At 40.8% G+C, this 27,496-nt stretch overlaps 1 protein-coding gene across 5 annotated transcripts in view; it reads left to right on the plus strand.

The window, feature by feature from the left end:
- Positions 1-27,496, plus strand: part of celsr1a (cadherin EGF LAG seven-pass G-type receptor 1a) — a 96,431-nt gene that overhangs the window by 19,451 nt on the left and 49,484 nt on the right. For all 5 annotated transcript variants that reach the window (XM_017494493.3, XM_017494494.3, XM_017494496.3 and 2 more), the window contains exons 2-5: positions 12,976-13,614; positions 16,535-16,757; positions 18,358-18,473; positions 20,888-20,976. In XM_017494493.3, the coding sequence (XP_017349982.2) occupies positions 12,976-13,614; positions 16,535-16,757; positions 18,358-18,473; positions 20,888-20,976 (1,067 nt within the window). The remainder of the gene's footprint in view (positions 1-12,975; positions 13,615-16,534; positions 16,758-18,357; positions 18,474-20,887; positions 20,977-27,496) is intronic.

Genomic DNA, 27,496 nt, shown 5'->3' on the forward strand with positions numbered 1-27,496 from the left:
CCACCAGTGGTTGCCTTCGCACTATTTCTTACAACGTTTATTCATTTTATTTTATTTTTTTAAAGCAAAACATAATCTCTATTCACTGCAACTTTAGTGTACGAACGATCTCTTATGCCGTGCATGAGAATCGTTTCATGTTCCCTGTACTGAGAGAAAATCTTTTTACTCAAAACAGACAAAGGGCATTCTGGAATAAACGTTTAAAACACAGGGAAATAAATATAATGCAAATTTATATGCAAAAAATGACAACCAAGTGTTTTTACAGTGCTGTAGTTTCAATACTAGTGCAATAGGCTTTGTCGTATTAATGCACTGAAATCAGCCACTTCAAGTTCCATTGACTACAATGGAAACATATAACACGTCCTGGTGAAAAAAAGTAGTCTTATCTCTGATCAGTGACACAGATTCATAGCTAAATTTACAAATACGATCGACGTAATAATTTCAGTGCTCAAATGTGTTTTACATAAAGGTTTAATCGACAGGATTCAACAACTGCCCTTAGACTACCGTTTATAAGCAACACGTCGGTATTAATTGCTCAGATGCTACAGATGCTACAGATGCAGCCGGTAGAGAGTATTCCATTTTAAATGGTGCAGAAGATTTTAAATTCCGTGCAGTCGATCACCTTTGAGTGTTTGGTGCTGTAGGATAATTGAAGCGTTCAGTGTTTGAGGGAAGACACGTCTCCTTTTCGCTGAGTTGCAGGACATCACTCATTGCTGTTTCATAGTACACGGCTGAGTGGAGACGAAACATTTCAGCTGCCTTGGAGAGAGAGCGATTGCGAAAGTAAGGAGGCACAAAAGAGCACCACCTTTGCCTTGTCCCATTGTGTGTGTGTGTGTGTGTATGTCTTATTAGTGAAATCCCAAAACTGCTTTGATATCAGGCAGAAAGTGTTTCCCCTAGCAGGCCACTAAATCATGAAGTGAATCGAGCACTAACCCTCTTATCACTGTGGGTCGGGAGGAGAGAGCCGCATCAGAGGAATTCCATTCGATTTTAATACCTTTCCTCCCTTTAGTCTTGTGTTTCTGGTGTAAGGGCCTGCGTGAGAGGATGTAAATCATTTCATCGTGCCTGTCAGGTCCCAAAACCCCTCAAAGAATAACCGACACAAATTCTTTTCTAGATGAATTATTACATTACGGAAGTGCCAGGTATCAGAGCTGAGGAATCCTTTTAACTATAAATTCGCCAAGTGTGAATTAAGCCTAGTTGTGTTGGCACACGTTTTAGTCCAACCTGTGTCGGAACGACTTCACTTTAAAAGAACATAAATTAGGTTTCAAAAAGTGGGGCGTGATACAGACTGACAGAAAGAATGGTTTTTGCCGTGGCAGGCATTTAAAACCGTCAGCCATTTCAAGTGTTTAATGATTTCGAGTATAAAAAGTTCCTTCTAATGAGCAGGGTATCAAATACAGGTCGTGCTAAAGGTGAGAGCAACCGAACTGGTTTTTTGCGTCAAGTTCCTCTAAGCTCCATTGTCAGTGTGAGGCGGTGTGTTAAAAGGACCAAGTGGGTCATGTCAGTTTTGTGCTAAATCACTCGTCCATAGCTGACCTGCAGCACGCAGCTCATCTGCTCTTGCTCTTAAGAGCAAAGAGAACTAATCAAATGAGAGCGCAAAAAAGGCAGTGAGTGGCACTCGACTCAACAAGTGCACATTATTCTGTAACTTATTTTCACATCTTGTTCATCTCACAGCACACACACGCCTCTCCTGACACCTGCTTCTCACTAGTTTCCACTCCCTCAACTGCAAGCTAGAACAAAGGCGCATGTTCATATAGTGGGAAAGAGAGCCAGCAGCCTGTCAGTGAGCGAAGAGAGGCCTGCAGACAGACACGCCGACACACTCCAGCTCCTGGCAGCTGCTTTCAGTCGTACTCAGTCTCACTAACAGGTGGCGATTTTTTTTTGCAGAATCATGCCGAGGCTGAGATAAGGACATTAATGAGCCCTACAGCCTGATACTGTCAGGACAGAAAGAGAGACATACAGGGAATAAATTACATCGAGGTGTCAGAGTTAGTGCCGCCGTCATTGCAGGATGAGATGGACCCAAACCAGATGTTGGCTATGTAGGAGGTCTTCTAGGCATCTGGATGCAGTCCTCTGAGCGAATATCTTATCTAGGATAGGGTTGTTGCTTTTCAAAATGATTACAGTAAGAAATTATGTACACATGTTGTTTCCTAGAGATTAGGCAACAGATCTGCATGGACGTGAAGTATGTGGTCCAAGTGTAGACTTTCCTGATCGATATGAGCCACAGTCTATATGCAGACACTCACCGTCTACTTTAACTTTAGGAACACCTGTACACTTGCACATTTATGCAAGTATCCAATCAGCCAATCATGTGGCAGCAGCACAGTTCATAAAATCATGTAGTTACATGTCAAGAGCTTCAGGTAATGCTCCTATCAAACATTACAATGGGGAAATGTGATCTTTGGGACTTTAACTGAAGCATGGTTGTTGGTACCAGATGAGCTGGTTTGAGTATTTCAGAAACTGCTGATCTCCTGGGATTCTCACACACACACACAACAGTCTCTAGAGTTTACACAAATTGGTGCGAAAAACAAAAAACATCCCGTGTGCGCAGGGTCTGCAGTCTGAAACACCTTGTTGATGAGAGAAATCAGAGGAGAATGACCAGACTGGACTGAGCTGACAGGAAGGATATAGTAACTCAAATAGAGTAAGCACTCCTTACAACCGTGATGAGCAGAAAAGCATCTCGGAACACACAAAACAAAATCAAACTTAAGGTGGATGAGCTACAACAGGAGAAGACCACATCAAGTTACACTCCTCTCAGCAAAGACCAGGAATCTGAGGCTGTCATGGGCACATTTCACTCAAACTGGACAGTTGTAGACTGGAAAAAGACCAGGTGACTTATTTTCTAATCTTCAGCTGTCCAGTTCGGCTGAGCCTGTGCCCATGACAGCCTCAGACTCCTGTTCTTGGTTGACAGGAGTGGAACCCAATGTGGACTTCGAACCTTGTGGTGGATGGACTACAATAGCAGATGTTTTGTGCATGCTGAGATACTTTTCTGCTCACCGTGGTTGTAAAGAGTGATTGTTTGAGTTACTATATCCTTCTTGGCAGCTCGAATCAACCTGGCCATTTTCCTCTGCACTCTCTTATCGGCAAGGTGCTTCTACCCACAGAACTATCACTCACTCAATGTGTTTTGTTTTTCGCACCATTCCGTGTAAGAGAGCTTGCTCAAAAATCCCAGGAAATCTGCAATTCCTGAAATACATACTCAAACCTATACCACACCAAAACTATGCTGCAGTCAAAGGTACCGAGATCATCACCGATGTTTATCATTTTGATATGAACATTACCTAATCTTAATGTGCATGATTATATATATATATATATATATATATATATATATATATATATATATATATATATATATATATACACACAAATTTTGCAGACACTTGAATGGCTGATTGAATAATTGCATGAATGAGTAGGTGTACAGGTATTCCTAATAAAGTGGCCAGCATAGTAGAACCTTTGTGGTGCACTACTGTATATTTCCAATAGAACACCATTTGAGATTCAGCCACAGAAACAAACGACTCCAGTAAGCGCCTATTGGAAAATGTTTATTACTTATGTACATGTATTATTTTTTAACTTAACGTACACTTTAGTTTAAATATATATATATATATATATATATATATATATATATATATATATATATATATATATATATAGCTATAGAAACCTCTTATCCTATATCATGTGACAAGATTAATGTGGCCAAAACCAAATACCTTCTTTTGTTAGACATACATTAGGCATCTACCGTAAAATAGTATATAAGAGCTGATAAATATTATAAAACATTACAACACAATAATATTCAAACAAACATTGCATCAGTTACACTGTACTGAATTTTTAAAGGTTTATCTTTCTTATTTTCGAGTCTAGCTTTAGTTTTAAACAGCTTGAATGACTGTATTTGAACATTACTCAGCGGCTTTCTTGTCCAAGCAGCACTGATATTTATCAGTGTTAGTCACTTTGTTTATCTCTGATTCACTGAGTGCCATTTTTTAACGCTGTCTGATGGAAGCAGATTTTTTTTTTTACCCTGCGGAGGTGGCTTTTATTCCAGCATTGACAGATGGAGGCTTTTGTTTGCATATTTCCGGTATTATTTGGATTTGATTGAGTGCACATACATGCCTTGTTATGTCGATGTTTTTGTTTATCACTTAGAATTATCGCTGCATGCTTTTGTCCTGTAGCACTTAAAATGTTTTGTCTTTTCATGTGAATATGGACACAAATTCACATTGCATACTCTAGCATGTCATATGACAGTGTTGCACTTTGGAGAGGCGATTATATTTGGCGGCAGAAGCAAATCAGTGTGATCTGACAGTTTAGAGACTTTTAGAAGATGATTCAGGTGTTAATGAGTCAGGGAGTCAGTGTCTTTGTAGAAGCCTGGGAAATGCATTTCAGCAGTGAATGTCGTTGGGAGGTAGTGCTTACTGGCCCGTCTTTCCTCCTCTCTTCAGTTCTCTCTGCACCATGGTGGCTGTGGGCGCCAGGCCAAAGTCCAGCCAACAAGAGATTATGTGGGTCATTTGTCAGCCATGTTGCCTTGGCTACTGCTTTGTCGTAGAGGCGAGACCCTGGAATGAGTGTCCCGTGCTGTCATCTTGCCTCGAGTTTGGACTTTTCCCTCTTTGACAGACTTTTTTTTGGTGTATCTTAGCGACACCTGGATGAATTGACCTCTGACCTGGTAATGCAGGAAGTGGAGAGCCGAAACTCGATTATCGCTCTCAGGCGGGCTTCATGTTACTCTGTGCTAAGTGAATTCCAGCCATCAAATTCTCCATTACTGTTGTCACGGTTTGACTTGTTACACATTTACTAGTGTAAATGAGCCTGGAAGTTGTGCACCTCTCAGTGTGATGCCGTATCAGCTAGATAAGAAATCAGTTGTAGCCAATTGAATACACAATGAACATAATCCTAATTTCCCAGAACATTAGCTCAATGACACAGTAAGCCACGATTTGCTTTTCTATCTTGGGTTAGCATCTGCTGTCTCGTGGAGCAGCTCAGTAAGCACAGTTGTCTAATAGATAGCAGACAATAGGCCAGAGAGAGGTGGAGGAACTGCAGTCTGTCTAGAAGTATTCAAAGTCTCAGTGCTTTTAACTAGACCCATTAGACTTTGTCTGCTTTTTTAACAGTGACTCTTTTATTCTCTCTCCCTGCTTAAACGTGAACTAGACATTAAGTAACGGGCCACTCATGCTCCTGGCTGAAATTGAACATTGGATTGAGTTTGTCTACTACGTTTATTTGTGGAATTGTCTTTTTTAAAATGATTATATATTTTGGGACAAATGATGAGGCTGGATTGAAGTTTGTGTCTGTAGCGATCTAGAGCAAAACTCTGTGTAACTGAACCCTTTTTTTGGTTTTGCACAAAACTGTCTCGTCACACATTCCTTACACCATACTCATTTTTAATACAGTTTTCTTCAAATGTCTCATTTACAACTGTGTTATATGTAGTAATCTTCTGGTTAATATACAATAAATACGTTTAAATCTGAGTTCATAGCATGCTAGGTCTATTAATGACTAATTGCTGAATGACCTCACTTCAGCAATTAATGGAAGTAAATATGACGTCACATGTTGTGGTAGATAGTCAGATCATATTACGTGTTATACAATGTACTTGACACAGCTAAAGTGATAGATGTATAATGCTGTTGTAAAGCACACCTTGAGCTGATGTTTCTGGGCATCTGTCTAGCTTTGCTGCAGGTTCTTTGAATGTTTTTGTGTGGCTGAGGCCCTCCTCAGAAGTGTTTCTGTGTGACTGTCTGGTAATCGTGGCATGCCAGGCCCTGATTATATTGTACTATTTGGATTAGAAGAGGAAGAGGCTTTGCTTTGTGATGCCCAGTTGTGTAACAAAAACACTTGCAATCCACATGCATTTATGTTCTTGTCATCCCAGTGAGGTAAGTGGTAATTGGGCAGTGGCGTCTTGGTGGTTAAGGCTCTGGGTTACTGATCGGAAGGTCAGGGGTTCAAGCCCCAACACTGCAGTGCTGAGCCCTTGAGCAAGGCCCTTAACCCTCTTTGCTCCGTGTATCATGACTGACCCTGTGCTCTGACCCCAGCTTTCTGACATGCTGGGGTATGCGAAGAAAAGAATTTCAGTGTGCTGTAATGTATATGTGATCAATAAATCACGTAAACATGTCTCTCTCATTCCCTTGCCTTTGTGTTATCCATAATGGGTCTTCATGTGTGAACAGTCGGACAATAATACCTGCGCACGAGTATGTCTGAACGATCAGAACTTTAACAGAGTATTTCCATATTCATTGCTGATAGTGAATTGGGGATTGTGGACATTTCTTGATGGTGATCAAAAAAAAAGAGAGAAAACGAGTAAGAATCGGATGTGTTATAGAAAGTGACATGGTTGAGAGGAAAGAGAGAAAGGATTTGACAAAACAAAGGAATAGAAAAGGAGGGCTGAGAGATGAGAAAGAAGGAGAGGACTGGAAAACCACCCCTATCTTCCATCTGTGCTGCTTTTGGGGCTGGAGGAGGTGTCGATGATGTCAGTGAGGTGTAATCTCATTTTGCCCATTTATTAAGAGCATGGGCCCATCTGGCACAGTCCAGCCCATCTGATGTTACCTCACAGTATAAAGATGGCTTGAAATGTGAGCATATGTGTGTGTGTGTGTGTGTGTGTGTGTGTGTGTGTTGGACATCAACATCTCTAACTTGTTTTGTTAAGCACCAAATGATGTCATATACGGTCAAATCATTATTTCCATTCTTAAGACATGTGTTCTCATTTATTTTTTTAGCATACCGGTTCATACTTTGTGAGGTTGTGTTATATGTTTCTACAGGTGTCCCTGCATTCCACCGACCTTGCTGAGGTTAATCATTAAGACACTTGAGTGTTTTTATTTGAAAAGGCCAAAGATCTCATAAGAGAATGTGTGAGATGCGTCTTAATGCTGTAAATCTTATAGAAATTGGAGTTGTGCTCCATGTCGTCTTCTTCTCGACAGTCTCATCTGGTCTTGTTAGCAAGACAGTGAAGAAAACCCATTTTGTTATAATTTGTTAATGCTGCCAGCACGGTCGACGGTACATTTGTTCCCACTGCCTAAGAGAAACCCCGGTTAATAAGACACGGAGACTGAGTTCTGCGTATACAAAGCATTCTCTAAGAAGGCAGAATAGTGTATCTTGTAAATTTCCCCATCAGATATCTATTTAAGTAATGTAAGTTTTGATCTCGATGGACTTGATATTAGTGGCTGTGGCTTTGTTAACAGTCCGGTGTGTGAGTCTGTGAGAGAGCGAGAGAGAGACTCAACTTTTGTATTAAACTCACCTGAAGAAAAGGTCGGTTAGTAGTGGGAGGGAGGGAAGGAGGTCGGGAGGGGCGAGTAGATGTGCCTCGGTGAAGCTATTGGCTGGGAGGAGGGGCTCTAACCCTGTGTTATGATTCAAATGTTTGAATGTGATGTGAAGTACAGGGAGCGGTTGGCCAGTTGTCTTTGCACCTGACTCTCACTCTCATTGGCTCCTGTAAGGTCTTCCCATCTATAACAGTAATTTATCATGGATTCACATAATAGCTTGTTTTGATTCTCTGTGCTTAGGTGGTGTTGACAGAACAAGAGCACATTTGTCACAAATTGAAGAAAACACCTGCAGGGTTTTTGCAAGTTTGGATCGGTTCTTATAATCTTAAACCTAATTAAATGGAAAAGGTTCCTGAACATTCTAGTTAGTGAACATTTTTGAGTTTTGCTGTTTCATGTGCCAAGGAATTGATGTCCTCAGTTTGCCTAGTTTAAAATGTTCATCAGGCCTTCTTTTCTTTTGTTATTTAATCTAAACAAATTATTTAACGAATGTTATTAAAATATCTTTTATCGATTGTATTGCAATGGACATATTTTCTACAGCATGCCTTCAAAATACGTGATACAATTTGTACACATACAATATACTGTATGTATACACACGTACAGGTGACGGAATGACAGCGTGAGCTTCAGCTTAGAACCGTGATCATGACTCTCACTCAGTTGTTTTGCCAGTTTTGTAAGAAACAATATGAATATTTTCATCATCTATTAGTCGGCCGAGTATTTTTCTCTCTTTCTTTTCGATTAATCGACTGTAATTAGTTGTGGCAATGTTTCAGCTTTTCTACGAAAAGACATACTTGACGACATAAGCAGCAGTTCTGAGATTAGACAGCACGTCTAGCCACATTCGTTCATTTCATACAGTTAGTCGCTGTTTGTTTAGTAATTGGGAATTGAATATTCAGTACGTAATATTTAAGACTTGTTCGGGAGAAATTTGTTCCTTCTCTGTACACACGAGCGTTTGATTCATTTTAAAATGACCTCACACTTCTGCTTTCTGACCTTGTTTCTCCCCGTTTTCCTCTGTAGACCCCTCACGTTTCAAGTGTGCGTATGTGAGTATGCGTGTATGCGGTCATTTGTCACAGCAAATAAAGGACACGATAGCGGCACTCAATAACTCTCTGAGTTCAAATGCTTCAGAATCTCAGAACTCAGCTCTACTATTCTGCCTTGAAACTTCAGGCTGAAGCAACTACCTGAACGATACCAAACTGTTTAGGAGAAAAGGACTTATTATCAATAACACTCAGTCAGTGGCAAAACCCACATACACGAGCCTACATATGTAGCCTCGGCTGAGTTTAAGGGGAGCGTGCGATGATTAGTAGTAGCTCCAGTGCAAAGCTAAACGTCAGATACTAAACATATGGCTTCGCTGCAGCATTTCATCTTTTTGACCAGTTGCTATGACAATACAGCAGACACCAGAAAACTACGATTTGCTTGGACCAAACGTGAATAAAACTTCACCTGGCCGTGAAGAGGACAGGATACAGGATGTGAAAGACGCATTCGTTTCTGGTAGTGATTACTAGTGATTAAACAACTGAACTAGATACACAGATGCTTCACATTCACGTTGATTCATTTAGCAGACGCTTTTTATCCAAAGCGACTTACAAATGAAGAAATACAAGCAAAGCGATATATCAAGCGGAGAACAATACGAGTAGTGCTACCGTACAAGATCTTTAATTGAGTTCTCGAAAAGCAAAGTGCACAGAGTAGGTTTATTTATTTATTAATTTATTTATTTTTAAAGGATTATGTGGGGTTGGCATTTTAGGGGTTAGTTAGGTGGGTCCAGTGTGATCACTTAGTGTATGCGCTACCAAAATGTCTGATTGAAGATAACTGTGTGCAAAATGCTACAATGTGCTTTCTCTTCTTCTTCTTCTTCTTTTTTTTTTTTAAAGAACAAATAAACATATTTGCATTTCTGTTCAGGATAGGATTGCTGTGGGTCTTTAATTTAATATTTTCTGCCTCTGCTCATGCACATAGGAGAAATATATGTTAATACGTCCTTGCTGTTTGTGGCTGTATAAGAGAGAAGTGCATATCCTAAACAACATGATTAATATCTGCAAAATGGTATTAACTAGGCTGGAGCAGCGTCTCCAAACCTGGCTGGCTAACAGGACAGTGTGTGTGTGTGTGTGTGTGTATGTGTGTGTAGAAGAGGATTTTGTCATTCCTTCTGATAGCTGGGACTACACTGTGGTTTTCAATGCCTGTTAGTCTGGTAGTGTGATAGAGTAAAGCAAATCCAGAGCAATGTGAGGCATATCGTTGACTCCACAGCCTGCGGCAGCATTATCAGCCCTGCACAGACACATGCTAAACATCACAATCTGACACACAGATACAAGCTGACTGACTCACACACCTGTTTATGTGTTGTAAAGAGATATGTCATTATAAAATGTTATTATTTGATAGTTTATTGTACCGGCACATTTCCTTTATCATAAGCGAACACTCGTAATTATATTGTTAATACCATGATTATGTTTTATTACTTTATTATGTTTTAGATTTGTCTTATGTATCGGTTTGATGATAATGATTTTATGATTATTATAGGAAGTGGAATAAACCTCAGCGCTGTAGCGACAGGTTCGTCGTGTAGTTTGTTGCGTCCCGTGCTGTTGAAGTCACCTCATAGCTCCATATGGGTCTGGATGTGACATCCTCAGCAATGCCCTGCTGTTCACCCCTGCAGAATTCCCACTGCTGAGCTAAATCCAGCAGCTGAACGGTTAAATATAGACTCTGAACAAACAGAGACATATGCTCTGGGAAGAACTCAGGCATTTGTGCTTTTGTCACTTGATGTGTAGGATTTAACAAGCATCAATATTGATAAATCATCAAATTTAGGCATTAAGTAAGGAATTAATGCATGTCTCTAGCATGTAGTACATTTACAATTTTTTTTTTTACCAGTTTATAGTTACATTTACATATTATTGAACATCGTTTGAACGAAAAAAGTTAGTTTTAGCACGTAAGTTGTACCAGATATTAGGGATGGGCGTTATCTTATGGTTTGTGATATACCAGTAGAAATTCTCCCCACAATAAGAATGAGTCTTCCAGTGATAATATCGATAAAGCCTAGTTGATGATGTATTTCTGTGAGCGACGGTGTGCGACCCGTTCGCAGCTCGCGTGCAGGTGGACGTGAAGCTGAGGACGAGTTTATCGCTAAACGAGGAGCTAGCTCTACAATCTGGAACTGGTTTAATTACAGAAAATCAGTTTTATTTTTAGATCAGTGTTTGTGTTTGAGTCTCTCAAGATCACAGATATCACTTGTAGCTAGAAACAGTGGTGCACGGTGCAGTATTTATATCGTCACTGATATCGTTATCACAATAAATACCAGAAAATATCCTGATCTAGTTTTAAGATATAAACAGTCTTCTCCTCACGTTCTGTTGAAGTTGATAAGACCAAAATGCAGCTTGTTCCTGACAAACCACAAACCACAAACAAGGTCCTCTGTCCTGAAGATGGCTACCAGGTGCTGATACTGAAGACTCCTTTCATAAATGATAAATAAACATCCAGTTATAAAAAAAAAGCTTCACCATATCAATGATTGTATGTTTTTCTTTTGTGAAAATAATAACACATTTTAATCTGTTTAGTATTAGTTTAAGATTATGTGGAGTGCCCTTTTTATGTAAACCAGATTTGAGAATTCAGCCATAAATGTAAAGTGTTTATATACTGTATATATTTACACACATATATATGTGTGGATGTGTGTGTGTGTGTGTGTATATATATATATATATATATATATATATATATATATATATATATACACACACATATACTGTGCAGTCTTATAGGAAGATACTACTGTGTGCGGTATATGAACTAATTAGAGGTCTTTTTAAGGTCTTTTAAACAGTTACAATAGAACTCACAAGAATAAACTTGAGTAATGTTTTGATTGCAGAAACAGACTTGTTGACAGTTTTCTAAGCTACGTGCCATCAGCTTAATGTTCGTAAAGTCGCACTCTTCAGTTTTGAAGAATCACTTGGCCTTTGTAACCTGGGGTTTTAAAATCTTGAGAGTGTGTTTGTGTTGGGATAGGGATGGGGGACAGCACTGAGGTAGGTGCATGTGTGTGGTATATCAGCTGCCCCGTGTGCAGCAGCATGTGGAATAACAACACTATGGTAGCTGTACACTGAGGCAGGTGTGGAGCGCAGTAATGGTTGAGTGTAACAGATAGGGACTGCTTTACCCATGATCTCCTCAGCTCTCAGGTCTTAAGACTCACAGCTGCTGTTGTCGTTCACGCAGTAAACGAGCGGGAGAACTGTGCAGAATTCGAACATGCTGGACCCCACACAGCTATTGAGTAAGGAGACATGCATAGGTAAAGGAATTTATCGATCAAACTAGTCATGTATTGTTTAGCAAACCAGCTCTGGCTCTCTTCACCCTCACACAGACAGGACGCACAAAACAGGAGTCTTTTAACTCTTATTAGCAGCTCTGCCTCACTTCCTCTTCCTCATGCTTTATTGCTGGAAGCGTGATTGATCTCTGAAACCCGACACCACTGTATTTTGAAGGCTTCATGAGCTCCATTGTTTTGCCAGGCGTATTAATTAGCTACACCACCTGTTCCCCAGTAGTTTTCTTGCCATGGCAGAATAGTCCTTAGATCTGTGATTTGAGACCCTTTTTTTAAGTGCAGGTAATATCTATAGCATTTCAGCGCTACAGTTTAAATGTCTCACTGGATCACAAACGGACCTCCTGGCACATGGATAAAACAAGATACACCTCTGCGGAGCACTCCAAGTTTGGTGGAACATCAAAACAAAACCATGTGTTTCCAGGTGAACCTGTGAGCAGAGATGAGTCAAAATAAACTAATGGAGAAATAAGAGTCGTTTCTCTCTAGGGGAGGTAGACCCTCAACTACACAATTTAACTTATGGCAAATTTGAATTACATACCTTCTGCCCCTAGTTATTAACCCTTATAAATTTTATTCTCTTGATTGCAGTCTGTCAGAGGCAGGAGTGCTCGATTATGTCCCCCTATGTTTATGTCTACATTCCGACATTATGAGACTGGTGACCTCAGAGTTCATACTTTGTTAATTTCCCTGTGTTCAGGCCTCTGTTATTAAGAAAACAGGCTGTGGTTGCTTGCATTTTTGCATTGTTGTGTGAGACCTTGATGACCTATAATGATTCAAGGGGATTTCCATGTCATAGTCATGTTTTCAAAATATCTAGTAGTAGAAGGGCGAGATAATCGGATCAGAATTTCATCTTGTACGCACTTGCACTGTTCAATCCCAGACTGATCTAAAAGGATCTGATCTTAAAGTTTAGGAATGCCTAAACGTTTTCAGCTTTGTGTAACGTGTTGCTCCGTTCGCCTCTGAATAACCAAATAATCTGTCTTGCAGATGGACTCCACCGAGTGACAGCACTCTGCACGCTCCGTGTGACCATCATCACAGACGACATGCTGACTAATAGCATCACGGTGCGCTTGGAGAACATGTCCCAGGAACGCTTCCTGTCGCCACTGCTGGGCCTGTTCACCGAGGGCGTGGCCGCTGTTCTGTCAACCAGCCGTGACGGTGTCTTCATCTTTAACGTGCAGAATGACAGCGATGTCAGTGGCAGCATTCTCAATGTAACCTTTTCTGCCCTGCTTCCTGGTGGCACCCCCGGCCGCTACTTTCCCTCGGAGGAGCTTCAGGAGCAAATCTACCTGAACCGCACTCTGCTGCGCCACATCTCGAGCCAGAGCGTGCTGCCCTTTGATGACAACATCTGCCTGCGCGAACCCTGTGAGAACTACATGAAGTGCGTATCAGTGCTGAAGTTTGACAGCTCGCCGCCATTCATCGCCTCCGACACCATGTTGTTTCGACCCATCCACCCAATCAATGGGCTGCGGTGTCGCTGCCCGGCTGGTTTCACAGGAGACTACTGCGAGACAGAGATCGACCTGTGCTACTCAGGGCCATGTCGCAACAACGGCCGCTGCAGGAGTCGAGAAGGTGGCTACACCTGCGAGTGTCTGGAGGACTTCACTGGTGAGTTTGGTGTCACGTTGATAGATGTTTGTCTAAAGTTTGGTGACTTTAAACTTGTGCATCTTGGAAGGTTGGTGGCGGGTAATGTTCTGAGTTATTTGTTCTATAATCAAAGGTGGGTTTTTTTTTTAGCTATCACTTTTTTTAAACGTTAAAATTCAACTCTGATAGCTGAAAATGCAACAACTAAATCCCACGATGCACTTTTCATTTGGGGGGGTAACATGATTCCAGACGTGAGCATGAACAGCCCTGCTCCCAGACAGTTTCTTCACTTTAGGCAAGTTTGATTGACTACACAAGACAAGATGTAAAATAAAATGGAAAGTGAAACCGACCGATGAGAACAAGTTGAGACAAATATCAAGCGAAATGGATATGTCGGTGATGCTTCTCATATTCCACTGTTTTGCTGTGGTTGCTATGGTAAACAATCCTTAAATGTCCAATCAGCAGACCATGTCAGTAAGAATTACAAGCCAAATCTAGTACAGGAGGCGGCGTTTTTTACAGTGTGAATTGGGGGAAAAATTACAGTGACGCATCTCAAAAATAACAAAAAATGCATTTCGATCATTATGCGCGTAAACTATAGTGACTACATTGAAACCTTTTCTAAGGCCCTGTTCAGACTTGATGTTAACAACCATCTCGTGTGATCGGATCACACGTGAATAAGAGAGACGGGGATCATTTCATCAGTAGCGAGGTTGCCAAATCTACATAAAGCAAACTGATGTCACTGCAAAACCAGAGCCAAAAGTACTAGCCAAAAGGAAAACTCAAACAAGTGTTTATATTTTTAATCCTAATTTCCTAATCAGCTTTTCAGGCACTGAGACGGATTGATAAAAGCAAGAGTAAGACACTTTTATGGTTTTCTGCACGGTTAATATGGTTAAAATAGACCAAGCTCAATGGATATGTTAAGAATCATGATAATGAGTCTTTATTAATCACATATATAAGTTACAGCACAGTGAAATTCTTTTCTTTGTATACCCCAGCATGTCAGGAGGTTGGGGTTAGGGTGCAGGGTCAGCCATGATGTGGTGCCCCTGGAGCAGAGGGGGTTAAGTGCAAGGGTCCAACGGTGGCAGCTTGGCAGTGCTGGGGCTTGAACCCCTGACTTTTCGATCAGTAACCCAGAGCCTTAACCACCAAGCCACCACTGCCCCCAATCTCCCCCAAAATCTCCCCCAAAATCTTCTTGAAAGTTACTTCTTCTACCTATTCTCTAGACAGTAGGTGTCTGATAGTGTGCGGCCGCTTCTTTTAGCCCTGAAGTGAAGCCATCCCCTTCATTTCCTTATCAGGGACATTTACCATCTAATCATCTCCTCCTGCTTATTGTAATTGCACCCTGTGCTTTGAAGGTCACAGTTCAGTTCCAGGTAGTCTGTGGTCATTATTGCAACGATGACAGCCTGGACCCTGAATGTCTAGCTCTCGCTCTGGTTCTCACATTCGAGTGAAATGGATCCATGTAATTTCCACACAGAAAGGGATTATCGTGAGGAAAGCAGGGGTCATTACCAGCGCAGCGACGGCCATCCTGTCCCCTTCTCCAGCACATACCTGGCTCTGTCCAGATCTTGTCAGGATAATGGTTGACACACAACCCTGTGAGGTTGAAAGTCCATCTCGGAAGCGGGAAGCACTGGAGCCAATGAGGATAGCTCTGTTAGGAGAGCTGAAGCAAAGTCAGCTTTGATTTTGAGCCAGGGAATCTTAAGGTCATTAGCAGTCTACAGCGGATCTTGGATGTCATTTACCCTTGCTGACATGTAGGTTGAATTGTCATTTCACGCAATAAAGAGATAATAATAATAATGAGAGAGGAGAGGCTTATTCATTCATCCACATGCTATGCATCAGCGCTCAGAATTTCTAGGCTAAAATATATCATGAGCATTCCAATAGGAAAATGCTTGATAGACAGCATTTTTGGTGCAAATGACATTTTGGTCAAATTAGAGGGTATCAGATGCATCTTTCTTGGTAAATGGTCTGCACTTATATAGTGCTTTTTTAACCTTAGCGGTTCCAAAGCGCTTTACACTGGTTCTCATTCACCCATTCACACACCAACGATTGCAGAGCTGCCATGCACGGTGCTAACTTGCCATCGGGAGAAACCAAGGACGTGCGGAGTCATGTGGGCCGGGAATCGAACCTCCAACCCTACGATTAGTGGACAACCCGCTCTACCACCTGAGCCTTGTTCCAGGCAATCCCATAATTCTGTTCACCAAACCAATAAAAAAAATTTAAAAACATGGAACAAACTTTCTCTTCAGATAATGAGTGAATTGTTGTATGGTAACTCCAGTCTTTTGTGTTCATATGTATGTTTCATATATTACCATGGCAAAAAGGCATTCCCTATTAAAAAAAAAAATGAAAGAAAGAAAGAAAGAAAAAGAGCTTAGCCTGACCTCACTGCTTATGAGGCTAACTGCTATCTTGCTTGGCACTAAGGCTAACCTGCTAGTAATTCACCTATGTTATGCTGTAATTCACTAAACAGTAGTCTAGTTGCAGCTAGACTGTGGTCCATATGTAGCAGTGGAATTGCATTATGAGCGAGAAAATTTGAACAGTGCGTCTTAGGTCAGTGTCACCTTATAGAGGCGTCCTCAGAAACGCTGTTAAACTAGTAAGTGGCCATGTTCAAGCTAGCTAAAAGGTATGATGACACTGATGGGTGTCCCGAATAAAATGTCTGCTAAGGTTGTCTTTTGGTTAAAATGTGTCTCCTGATGCGGCAGCCTAAAAAACTGAACACTGCACCTGATGGTGTTGTGTAATCATCTCTGAGAATCACCAAGTCTATGAGTGTTTTTTTTTTCTTCTCGCTGACATTAGCAGTTCCGCGCTGCCAGTCTGTCTGTAACTAACTGCGTCTGCTCTCACCCAGGTGAGCACTGTGAGGTCAATGCCCGCTCGGGCCGCTGCATCCCAGGCGTATGTAAGAACGGAGGGAAGTGTGTGGACCTGCTGGTGGGCGGCTTCGTCTGCCAGTGTCCATCCGGCGAGTACGAGAAGCCCTACTGTGAGATGACCACGCGCAGTTTCCCAGGACAGTCCTTTATCACCTTCCGGGGCCTGAGGCAGAGGTTCCACTTCACCGTCTCTTTTATGTAAGTGCTTCAAAAAGTTTTGCCCCTCCTTAAGGTAACTATGCAGTCCTGCCCATGTTTTCAAACTGTTTGCATGCTGACATGCCTGCTTCTTGCCTTTCATACTGTGAAATTATAATTTATGGACGCGCGAGGTTGCACAAAACAAACAGCAGCCATTGTCTGTATCTCGAACATGTAGAGACTTATATGCTTTGTCCTCACTCAAACAGTCATGCACTAAGCTGTGTATTGCAAATTGTATTTTGGTGATAAGAATAGACCGTTGTGATTTATTAACCAGACATGAGGGGCTATTCGTGAGTATGATAAGATCTGATTGGTGGACAGTACTATTTTGAATTGTAGCCTCATTGCATGTGCATTTAGAGGAGATCTCAACGTGCAAAACTGTGCTTGGAGATTATTATATATTCCCAGTCATCTAAACTGGTATTATACATTCCCAGTCATTTAAACTGGTATTATATATTCCCAGTTATCTAAACTGGTATTATGTATTATATATTTAATGCAGTGTTATTTGAGCTAACGTGGCTACTACACTGAAACAGTGTGTGAAAATAAGAGAGCTTTTAAACACATCATTTATTTCCAGGGACAGATGTAGCCATTTGTGAACATATCGCCTGACAAGTCATATTATTATGAATGCATCTGAGTCTGATACGTAAATAAGCTCCCGGCCATCCTCCACTTGGAAGTTTTCAGCATACTGAGGTCTGAGCTGCTGGAGTGTCAGTCGTCTCTTCTCTCTTTGGTGATCAATTCAACCACATACAGATCCATGTGCCTCGCACATCCGGGGTTGGGGGCTCGAATCCCGCCTCCGCCCTGTGTGCACGGTGTTTGCGCGTTCTCCCCATGCTTCAGGGGTTTCCTCCTGGTACTCCGGTTTCCTCCCCCATTAAAAAAGACATGTGTTGTAGGCTGATTGGCATTTCCAAAATGTCTATAGTGTGTAAATGTGTGTTCGTGAGATAGACTCCAGGCTCCCTCATGACCCTGTGTAAGATGAGCGTAGATACAGAAAATCTGACATGGCTGTTAAAGCAGCGCGACATAATGGAATTCATTTGTCTGTTTAGTTTACTGTTCCTCAAGTCAGAGGTAACATGTTGAGCGTAATAAACGTCGAGGTAGGGTCATTAGTGAAATATGTGGGCTCTCATGCACTGTATAATAACAGGATGGGGTCCGTGTTGAGAGAGCATTATCAGTGTTTTGCTTGGTTGGCTGGGTCTTCCTGCAGTGCACCTCTTTTCCCAGCTGCTCCCTGACTCGTCTGCCCTCTCCACACCCATGGCAAAGAAGCCACTTCCTGTCTCAAGATCACTGCTCTTACACTCACTCCATTTCTCCGACTTGCTTCTCCTCTCCTTTGTTGCTCTTTATCACTGTGATTTAAATGTGATTTACAGTTCCTCTTTCATTGTTTTTTTTTTGGTCTTCTGAAGGATAAATCGTCCCATATGAGATTCTTTGTTGTCTGGTAGCAAATGTTGATATTTTCCTCACATATTAATGGGAGGCTAGATGAGAAACACAGAGGCTGATGTTATCATATCGTTTAGTTTCTTCCTGTTTTTCGATTTTCCAGGTTTGCTACACGAGAGAGAAACGCCCTGCTTCTTTACAACGGCCGCTTTAACGAGAAGCACGACTTCATCGCTGTGGAGATTATCGAGGAGCAGATCCAGCTCACTTTCTCAGCAGGTGGCTTTCTTATAGGACAATGAGTAGGACTGTTTCAGCTTCCACATTACATCACTGACCTACCTGCTGCCACATGAGTGTACTGTGTGGTTACTATCTAAACGATCAGGGTTCTGTTAGCGGGGTAACGCGGCGTCGAGGTGTGCCTGTAACAGTGTCTCTCTGGGTCTCTGTTAATGAGAGAAGGGGTTGAGAAGTAAAGCCTGGTGATCATATTTTGCATTCTATAAAATGACCAGTAGAAATAACATGACGAGTAGAAAATGGCATGTTGCTAAATATTTCATTATATTCTGTGGGAAGTTCTGCACTTTTTCTTCATTGCGAAGACACTCCAGAAAGCGCTCTCATCTGTTGTCTCCTACCGATATCAAAATGAAACCTGAGATTTAATGCAAAACAATAAAACAATAGACAGTCAGTACGTTTACAGGGACAACAATAACCCGATATTAACACGATTAAGACACACGATTAAGACATTAAGATACTCTGATTAAGAAACTAGCATGTAAACAGCGATTATTGATGACCTTAATCCGATTAAAGTCATACTCGAAGTAAACACAAATCGAATTAAGACGTGTGGAGTATTCCTGTTTTAGTCGCATTATGGAAGTATATTACAGACATGTACACACCTTAATCACACTATTAACGTCGTGTGAGAGTTTTCACCGCATTTTGTGGCAGGACACGTACACAGACGGCAGAGCTCAACCGTTTGACGGCAAACAAGAGAGCACGGCTGCGTCCCAAACTTACCTACTATATAGTAGGAGAAATACGTGTATCTCAGCTACTGTATAGTAGGTAAGTATGCAGTTTCAGACGCAGCCCACGGCTTCAATAATTAACTGCACTTGAAGCTTTTGTAAAATTAAAATTGAATCACCCAAAACTGTATACGGTACCATAACAAAGACAAACTGCATGTCGATACGTGAAATTCTGGAGGGAACGTCGGATGGCGTGGCGTGGTGACGTAATGACGTGTGACGTTAATTGATCTATGTTCTATAACAGGTAAAACGGGAACATGAAAGGAATATTCTAAAAGCGACTCTAAACACCTTAATCACAATATTGTCTTATCCAGAATAAGGTCAATAATTAGATTACTGCTGTCCATGTAAACATAGTCAATGTTTAAAAGAACTTGCCAGAGAAGTTGCAATTTCGGGGGTTTTAGGAAGGTTATTTATTCCGTAATACAGGTTTAGTCTGCAGACATGTGACCTACTAATGACGAAGTACAACTTGTGCGGTCATGTGCACTACAACAAGCGCTTATAGTGAAAGTCAAAACAATCAGATTGCATTAAAATGAGGTGAATGTACAGTAGGTGCACAACCATGCGTACATCGTGAAGACGCTCCCATCGCTGTTATTTATACAGGGATCATTTATGCCACGTGAACCGATCGTATTTACCACAGACGTCCTCCGGCAGCATTACTTAATAGACATGTCCGGTAATCTAATCCCGTCAGAATGGATACACATATTTACACACAGGCACATGCACCGAAATGCACTTATTAACGTTCCCTGTTTCCGTCTCACACACAAACACACACATAGTCAGCAAAAATGAACCAACAACTCTAAGCTTACAGTTACAGTTTAAACTCCTTTAGACGTGCAGGGAGTATGCAGTGTTGCCATCGTCTTCTAAGGAATCGTGCGTCTTCCTCCAGACAAAGGAATCCGATCCTGTGCACCTTTAAATTTTTGTTGTACAGAAGAATTCATCTTCAAGTTAAATTTCGCTTATGTAGTTTTACGACCATGCCCAAAGCCGAAATTTCATGTGAGAAGACACAAGGCACCTACTATCAACTTTGAGTGTGTTTTTAATATACCATTACTTTACTCCAAATGAATTAAGCCAAAAACAAAAAGTGTGTTTTGTGGACCTTGTTGAGAAAGCTCGCAAACTAGGCCACAATGCCGGGTTACTGTTTACTGACTCTTTGAGTATGCCTGCCAAAGAGCTCCTGCCTTTAGTAAATATGCCAGTAAATCCAGTGTAAATCTCTGTTGGTGGTGTTCCATAGCCAAGTGAATGAAGTCTATTGATAGGAAAGAAATCCCTGCCACTTGCAGGCATGATGGATAGCATCTCGGTTTGTGTTCTTGCCACTACACGACTCCAGACTTCATCTTATCCCCAAGCAGACAGAAAGAAAGAAAGACATTTCTAAGTCATGACAGAACATATTGTGAACAGTGTTGTTTATTTAGAAAAGATTTATAGTTATAGTTAACCACCTTGTTTGTACATAGTGTACACTAATTGTGTTTTTGTGTGATTCAGCTTAATATTTTCTGTGTGTGTGTGTGTGTGTGTTTTAGTCAATCTCTTTCTGTCTCTCTCATTCAGTTCTCTCGTTCATCTATATTTCCTCAGGAGAGTCTAAAACGACTGTGGCACCCTCTGTACCAGGTGGAGTTAGTGATGGCCAGTGGCACTCTGTTCAACTCCACTACTACAACAAGGTAAAAAGCTGCCCTCTATCCTGTTCCTGCTCATGTTTAGCTCGTCATCATTTGTTTGTGTTTCCGTACATTTATACACAGTAGACTATTTTTCCGACCTGTGCTTTTCTTATCATACACCAGTAGGTCATGAGGAGGCACAAGGCGGTTGTACGTGTTAACTTCCAATGGTACAGCTTGTGACATAATCCATTGCTAGAAATTTGTCTGTTCAAAACACACACACACACACACACACACACACACACACACACACACACACACACACAGCTGTTTGTCACGGCAGTTCATGGTTGTTTTTTTTTTCCCCAGCATGTCCTCGAAATGAAAATACTACACTACAGTAGCTTGCATAAGTATTCACCCCCTTTGAACTTATTCACATTTTCTCGTGTTACAACCATAGAACTGAAATGAACTTAATTGAGGTATTACAGTATGTCATGAATCTACATAAAACAGTCTGTAATATTGAAGTAGGTGGAAAAGTCAGTATAGGTTTTTTTTTTTTTTTTTTTTTTTTTTTTATGTCAAAGTTGATTGCATAAGTATTCACTCCCATCGGTGTGAAATCCGTAAATTAGTTCTGGGTTCTGAGTTTCCATCATTAGTTGAATGTGCCAATACAATAACATGTGATCTCAATATAAATACATGTGTTCCTGGAATGCTCCAGAACATTACGTTAGGGAACATACCTAAACAAACATCATCATGCAGACGAAGGAGCTATCAAAACAAGGTCAAGACAACGTTCTGGAAAATGTATGAATCAGACTTTGGTTATATATAATCAAGAAAAATATCTTAAACTTTACAGATCCTGCAAAGCACCATTAAATCTGTTGGGGTTTTTTTAAATGGAAAGAACATGGCACAACCATGACTCTGCACAGAGGAGGCCATACACCAAAAGTTAGTGACTGGATAAGGAGGGCATTAGTTAGAGAAAAAGCAAGGATGGAGGACAGAGGAGAGGGCCACTGTGTGTTTTGTCTGGCGAGTAATAATCAAACGTAAGTATAAAGCCTCCTAAGCGTAAGCATTAGGAGCAAAAAGGACATGCAGCTTTCCTGTTAGTTCAAAGCACTGTGCTGTTAGTTGGCCAGCATGTGAACTGCAGACTAATTCAACTCAAAAGAGTATTATTAGTATTAGTATTTGTATGAGTCTTACTATCAATACTTTTACTTTACCCATTATTCAGTATAGGAGTGTCACCATATTAAAGTTGCCGTTAGTGAAGATTTGGAAAGCAGTGTTTTGGTTTTGTAGGGGTTAATCTGATATTGAATGGCTTTAAGTGCTTGTGTAAAATCAAGTTCAGTTGCATTTAGGTCTGTACTTTATGATGATGGACAAATTTGTGTCCAGAAACCAAGGTCAGGTAAGAATGCCTGTTCTACACAACAACTTATTTGAGGAAAGGAGGAGGCTGTTTTAAAAAAAAACAAAAATGTGTTTCTGACTTGCATGTCACTCTGCTTCTGCTTTGTATATCATCAAAAGGTTCATACATAAGTATTAAAATTCAGTTCAGTTTAACAAATTTGCTTTTTACTCTTTCGCCAACCCTCTATAGTTGCTAAAAATTCAAATTAGAACTCAAAACACCAGCGAGCAAACAGGAGACTATGTTACTTGTGCAGAGGTTGAGAAAAGTCTTTTACAAAAGCCACAGGTGTCCTTTACTCCCCTTTGAGTCCCGTTTCGTCTGAGCCTAGGCCTATCAAACACTGAACTGGTCGTTGTTTCACAGGCCTGAACCGGCATTCATAAAGCACAAGCCCTGGTTGTGAATTTTGTCCTTTTTATTCTCATGCATAAAAAGGTACAGAATGCATAATAGAGCGCAGAGTGCACAACTTACATAAGGTTGTTTATAAATGCAGGGTCAGGTTTATATTTCTCGCAGTGAGTGTTCTGCTCTCAGAGAACGACAACATAAATTAGGGGGTAATTCTAAGAGATGGAGACAATGAGGCACTCTCGTGTTCCAGTCCCTGGAAAAGGTGCATGTTCACATCCTGCTATGCAGCTGAAGTACACTTTCCTGTACTGACTTTAATTGGTAGGGGTGTAGGTTGGACCAGTTTAACAGCCATAGTGTGTTTATTAGTTCCTAATCTGTTGGAGCATTGAAAAGGTCTGATAGGGTCAACATAATGGATTGTTTATTTTAAGATGCCTATTATCCATGCCTGTGTGAAAGCTCGCACCGGGAAACAGCACTATCATGGAGAGTATACAATCAATCCAGAGGTCGGCGTGAGGTTGTGGCCTTCCTTCGTGTCTGGAAAGATCTTACCATGGAAACCACTGAGCTTGATATTCATGCTGCATGTCTGGGCAGAAGTGCTGGTCATGTGCTTTGTTCATTTTTTTAAATTTATTTTATTTGTAATGATTAAAAGCAGTTTATATCAGGGTGCGAGTCAGGTTATGAGGAACATTTCAGACGGGGTGTAACTGGTTTCTAGCGTGCACAGTTACAGTCACATCTAACTAGCCTGATAGATTACTAATATATAGCTAGTATATGTTTAAAAAATTAAACAATGTAGCTACTTTATTTGAAAGGAGTCCTCGGAAATATATGGTATGTCTCAACCTGCTCCGTAGGTCAGTAGTCAGGGCACTGATCAGGGAGTTGGCCATTTTAAGGGCTGTCTCAATTGCAAAATCCTTCCAGTGCACTACAAAACCCAGGGAGCACCCGTACTGTCATGTTTTCTGAAGTCTTTCAGCTCGAACAACCCCCCCCCCAAAAAAAAAAAAAAAAAAACGGGGGATAAACTTCAGTCAACTTCCGGCTACAAATGTAAGTAGCTTGTTATCATTGTTGTAGCTCTCAAATGAATACTCGCAACGTTAACTTTATTCGACCTTATATATACAGTTTGTTTGAGTCTAACAACTTTTAAGTGTTCAGTGATTTGTTTTTTTAATCCACTAGCTTGCCTATGATCCTGCTTGACATATTATGACGTAAGTTAACAAATTTATATGACATATAAAACTTACATTTTTGTCATTTTTGGTGATGTTTTACAACGCGAGTACGTAATCACGTTGACAAAAATTCAGTTATCAGTGTCCCAATGTGTAGCGAGCCAGGCTTCTTACCAGTGCCCGAACTCATGTACACCATATACTGATTCACTACCTACTGAACTAGGGAGCTGGTGGAGACATACCCATAGTTAAACTAACAACTTCTAAAGATCGTACAGCCCACCAGGACGTCTCCTCAAACATATGTTCATTGTGTCACAGCAGTCAAGACTCCACCCAGTTTATATGTGACTGCTTAATATGTTGCTGAGAGAGGTCAAAAGAGACTGGCTCGAGCTGTCAGGAAGGCTACTGTAGCGTAAATAACCACGCTTTACGTCCACGGTGAGAAAAAAAATGTGTCTCAGAACGCACAACGTGACAAACTTGGACAGTTGAAGTTTGGCAAAACATCTCCTGATCTTTTTCGTTTCCATCTGAACAGTTTATGAGTCTGTGCCAGTGATAACCCCAGATTCCTGCTCTTGGCTGACAGGAGTGGCCCATCATCCTCAAAGTCTGAGGTGCTGTGCGTTCTGAGATGCTTGTCTGCTCACCACGGTTATAAAGAGTTTGTTACTGGTGTAACCATAGCCTTCCTGTCAGCGCTGGCCATTCTACTCTGACCTCTCTAATCAACAAGGTATTTACACACACACACACAGCTGCCATAGTTTATGAAAGGTAATTTATAGAACTGAATTGTTGAGACACACTTAAACACACACACACACACAGTGTAAAGCTGTCACACACAGGGCAGGTGAGACAGCAGCAGAAAGCCACGCCTGAACATTAAGGGCCATTCAGACATTCTTTTGAAATCAGTTAAACACTCTGTCATCCAGGGCCAGAGAGGGTTGTCTGGATGCCTGTGGATTTCTCACCGTACCTTTAATAGCCTAGGAAGGATCCACTAAGCTCATGTTGGAGGAGAGCAGTCCTTCTTTATTGCATTACCTCAGATTTATGGGGTCAAAGGGTGGACATATAGCAGTGCCCCTCAGGGAGGTAACACTGTCTCTGTCCTGTCCTGACCCTAAGAGGTCAGAGTTTATGCAGTAACAGGCACACTCGCCATTTAGGGTCACTATGTTTGCTGAATTGAAGACATAGTGATGAAAATGTGCAGGAAATTCAGTTCTGGGACTTCTTCTTGCTTCATTTGAATCAGGAGGATCCTTTACGGTTTTCAATACAGGACAGAGAAGTAGTCTTGGATGGAGTGACAAGTAAGGCCTCAAAAATACTAATATTATTTTGAAAGAAAGAAAAAAAAACACTGATTAGGGAGACTAATACGCTAATATATTTAATATAGACTCTTATTAAATGTCACTTAGTGCAGGTATTTAGCACTTATCCTCAGTTTTAGTCATGTTTATTAGTAGGAAATATTACGTTCTTGGCTTTTCCACTCGGGTAACAAGCACATGACATTCCAAGAGCTAATTTTATATGTATTCATTTGCCTAGTTTAATATTTGATTACAACAGTAGTGACCATTCAGCACAGGGATCATCCAGATTCTCAGACAGCTCTGTTGCCCTGTTCTCAGTTTGGCATGTGTGAGTCAGAGCTGATTCTGACAGTGCAGCAAGATGCCACTTTATTAGTTATTGGGGTGTAGAGGTGGATGATATGACAAAGTGATATTGCAGTAACTTTAAACTAACAAGTTATTTCCTGTTATCACTTATGTTATAACAGCTATCAACAGCTGTTCCTTCACCAGCGTCTGTATTTTTTTCTTTCTTAAATGGCCTGCACTTATACAGCGCTTTTTTAAACTTAGCGGTTCTACAAAGTGCTTTACACTGGTTCCCATTCACACACACACTCGCACACCAATGGTAGCAGAGCTGCCATGCACGGTGCTAACTCGCCATCGGGAGAAACTTGGGGTTCCGTGTCTTGCCCAAGGACGTGCGGAGTCATGTGGGCCAGGAATCGAACCACCAACCCTACGATTAGTGGACAACCCGCTCTACCACCTGAGCCACAGCCGTTTCAAAAAAACAAAGAATCAGCTTGCCATTTTGCCTTACTGATGCCCGAGACTCCTTCCATAAATATCTCCATAAGGAAAGCTTTACCATGCCATGAATTATTCATTTTTTCTTCATTAAAAAACAACACTTTCAACAACATGTTCATTATTAGGCTTAAGTTATGTGCAATATCTACCATACAAGTCCTGTCAATGAGCTGTTACTACTGTAAAGACAACGTATTAGAGCAAGTGCATTCAAATAAATCTGTGATTTGAATTACAGCTGCCAGTATTGTCAAACCCATGCGGCTATTTCAGATTTGAGAATTCAACAGCGCTGTGCTGTAAATAATTTTTACCAGTTTTTCCATCTTTTATTTAAAAAAAAAAAGGTTTTGTAATATGCTGCTTTTCCATAATATTACACTACACTGTAGTTGCCCCTGTATTCCACTGTTCCCACTTTAACTGCAGCAAACATAATTAATATAGTAAACAATACATTCAAAAGAGATGGTGAGCGCAGATAATAAGGGAACCGTTCATGATGGATGCAGAGAACTAACCTGTTAGGACAAGCACTTTAACTCTACACCTAAAAATAAACATAATTAAAGTCAACTGTTTTGCTGTTATTCATTTTCTTTTTTTAATTTGACCCTCAGTTTATTGTTGTGGAAAGTTGCCCTTAAACATTGCTTTATGTGTGTGTTTCTAGATCAAGGGTAGGGTAGCATTCGCTGTACACCTACACCCTCCACCTTAATAGAGCTGTAGTGATATACTGCATATTGTAAAAAAAAATGTCTTCAAATATTGTGGTATAATGTTCAATATACACATTTGTTCATATGTATATATCTTTATGCTTGTTTGCCTGTTTAGAGGTTTAACAACCTAATAACAATCAAACTACCAACTCCGTGTAAATAAATTTTTAAAAAAATTATTTTATTTGATAGCATGCTTCTGTAATTCAACATCACAGCCGGTGGCAGTAAATACATTCAGCGCTCTTCATGTTAGTTTTTGTAGTGAGATAAACAATGGTTGCAGTCTCTGGTGAGTTTCTCCCAAACGTCAGAGAGAGGTGTGTGGGTGTGTTCTCTTTCTCAGGAGAAATTACACCAACACGCCCAGAGCTATAACACAAATGAATGCAAAACAGCAGACGTAAAAACAGTCACTAAAAGCAGGCAGGACGAGCTTACTGGATATGTCATTTTCCACAGTATATAACTGTATGGAACTTTTTTTATGTTATTCGTTTATATACACCTTGAACCATTTCGTTTAAAACAGTAGGTGAAACAACTGCACTGTTAATTGAGTATACAGACAGTGGAAGTGCTTTTCATGTGAGCTGTTACTGCATAATTGAGTATTTGCACTATATTCAGTGCAGGATAATAACCATGTTGCAAAATATGTCAGTGGTTACATAATTTGGTGTCCCATTAGGCATATCTTTT

This window comes from Ictalurus punctatus, chromosome 19, assembly GCF_001660625.3.
Source record: "Ictalurus punctatus breed USDA103 chromosome 19, Coco_2.0, whole genome shotgun sequence".
NCBI classification, from domain to species: Eukaryota; Metazoa; Chordata; class Actinopteri; order Siluriformes; family Ictaluridae; genus Ictalurus; species Ictalurus punctatus.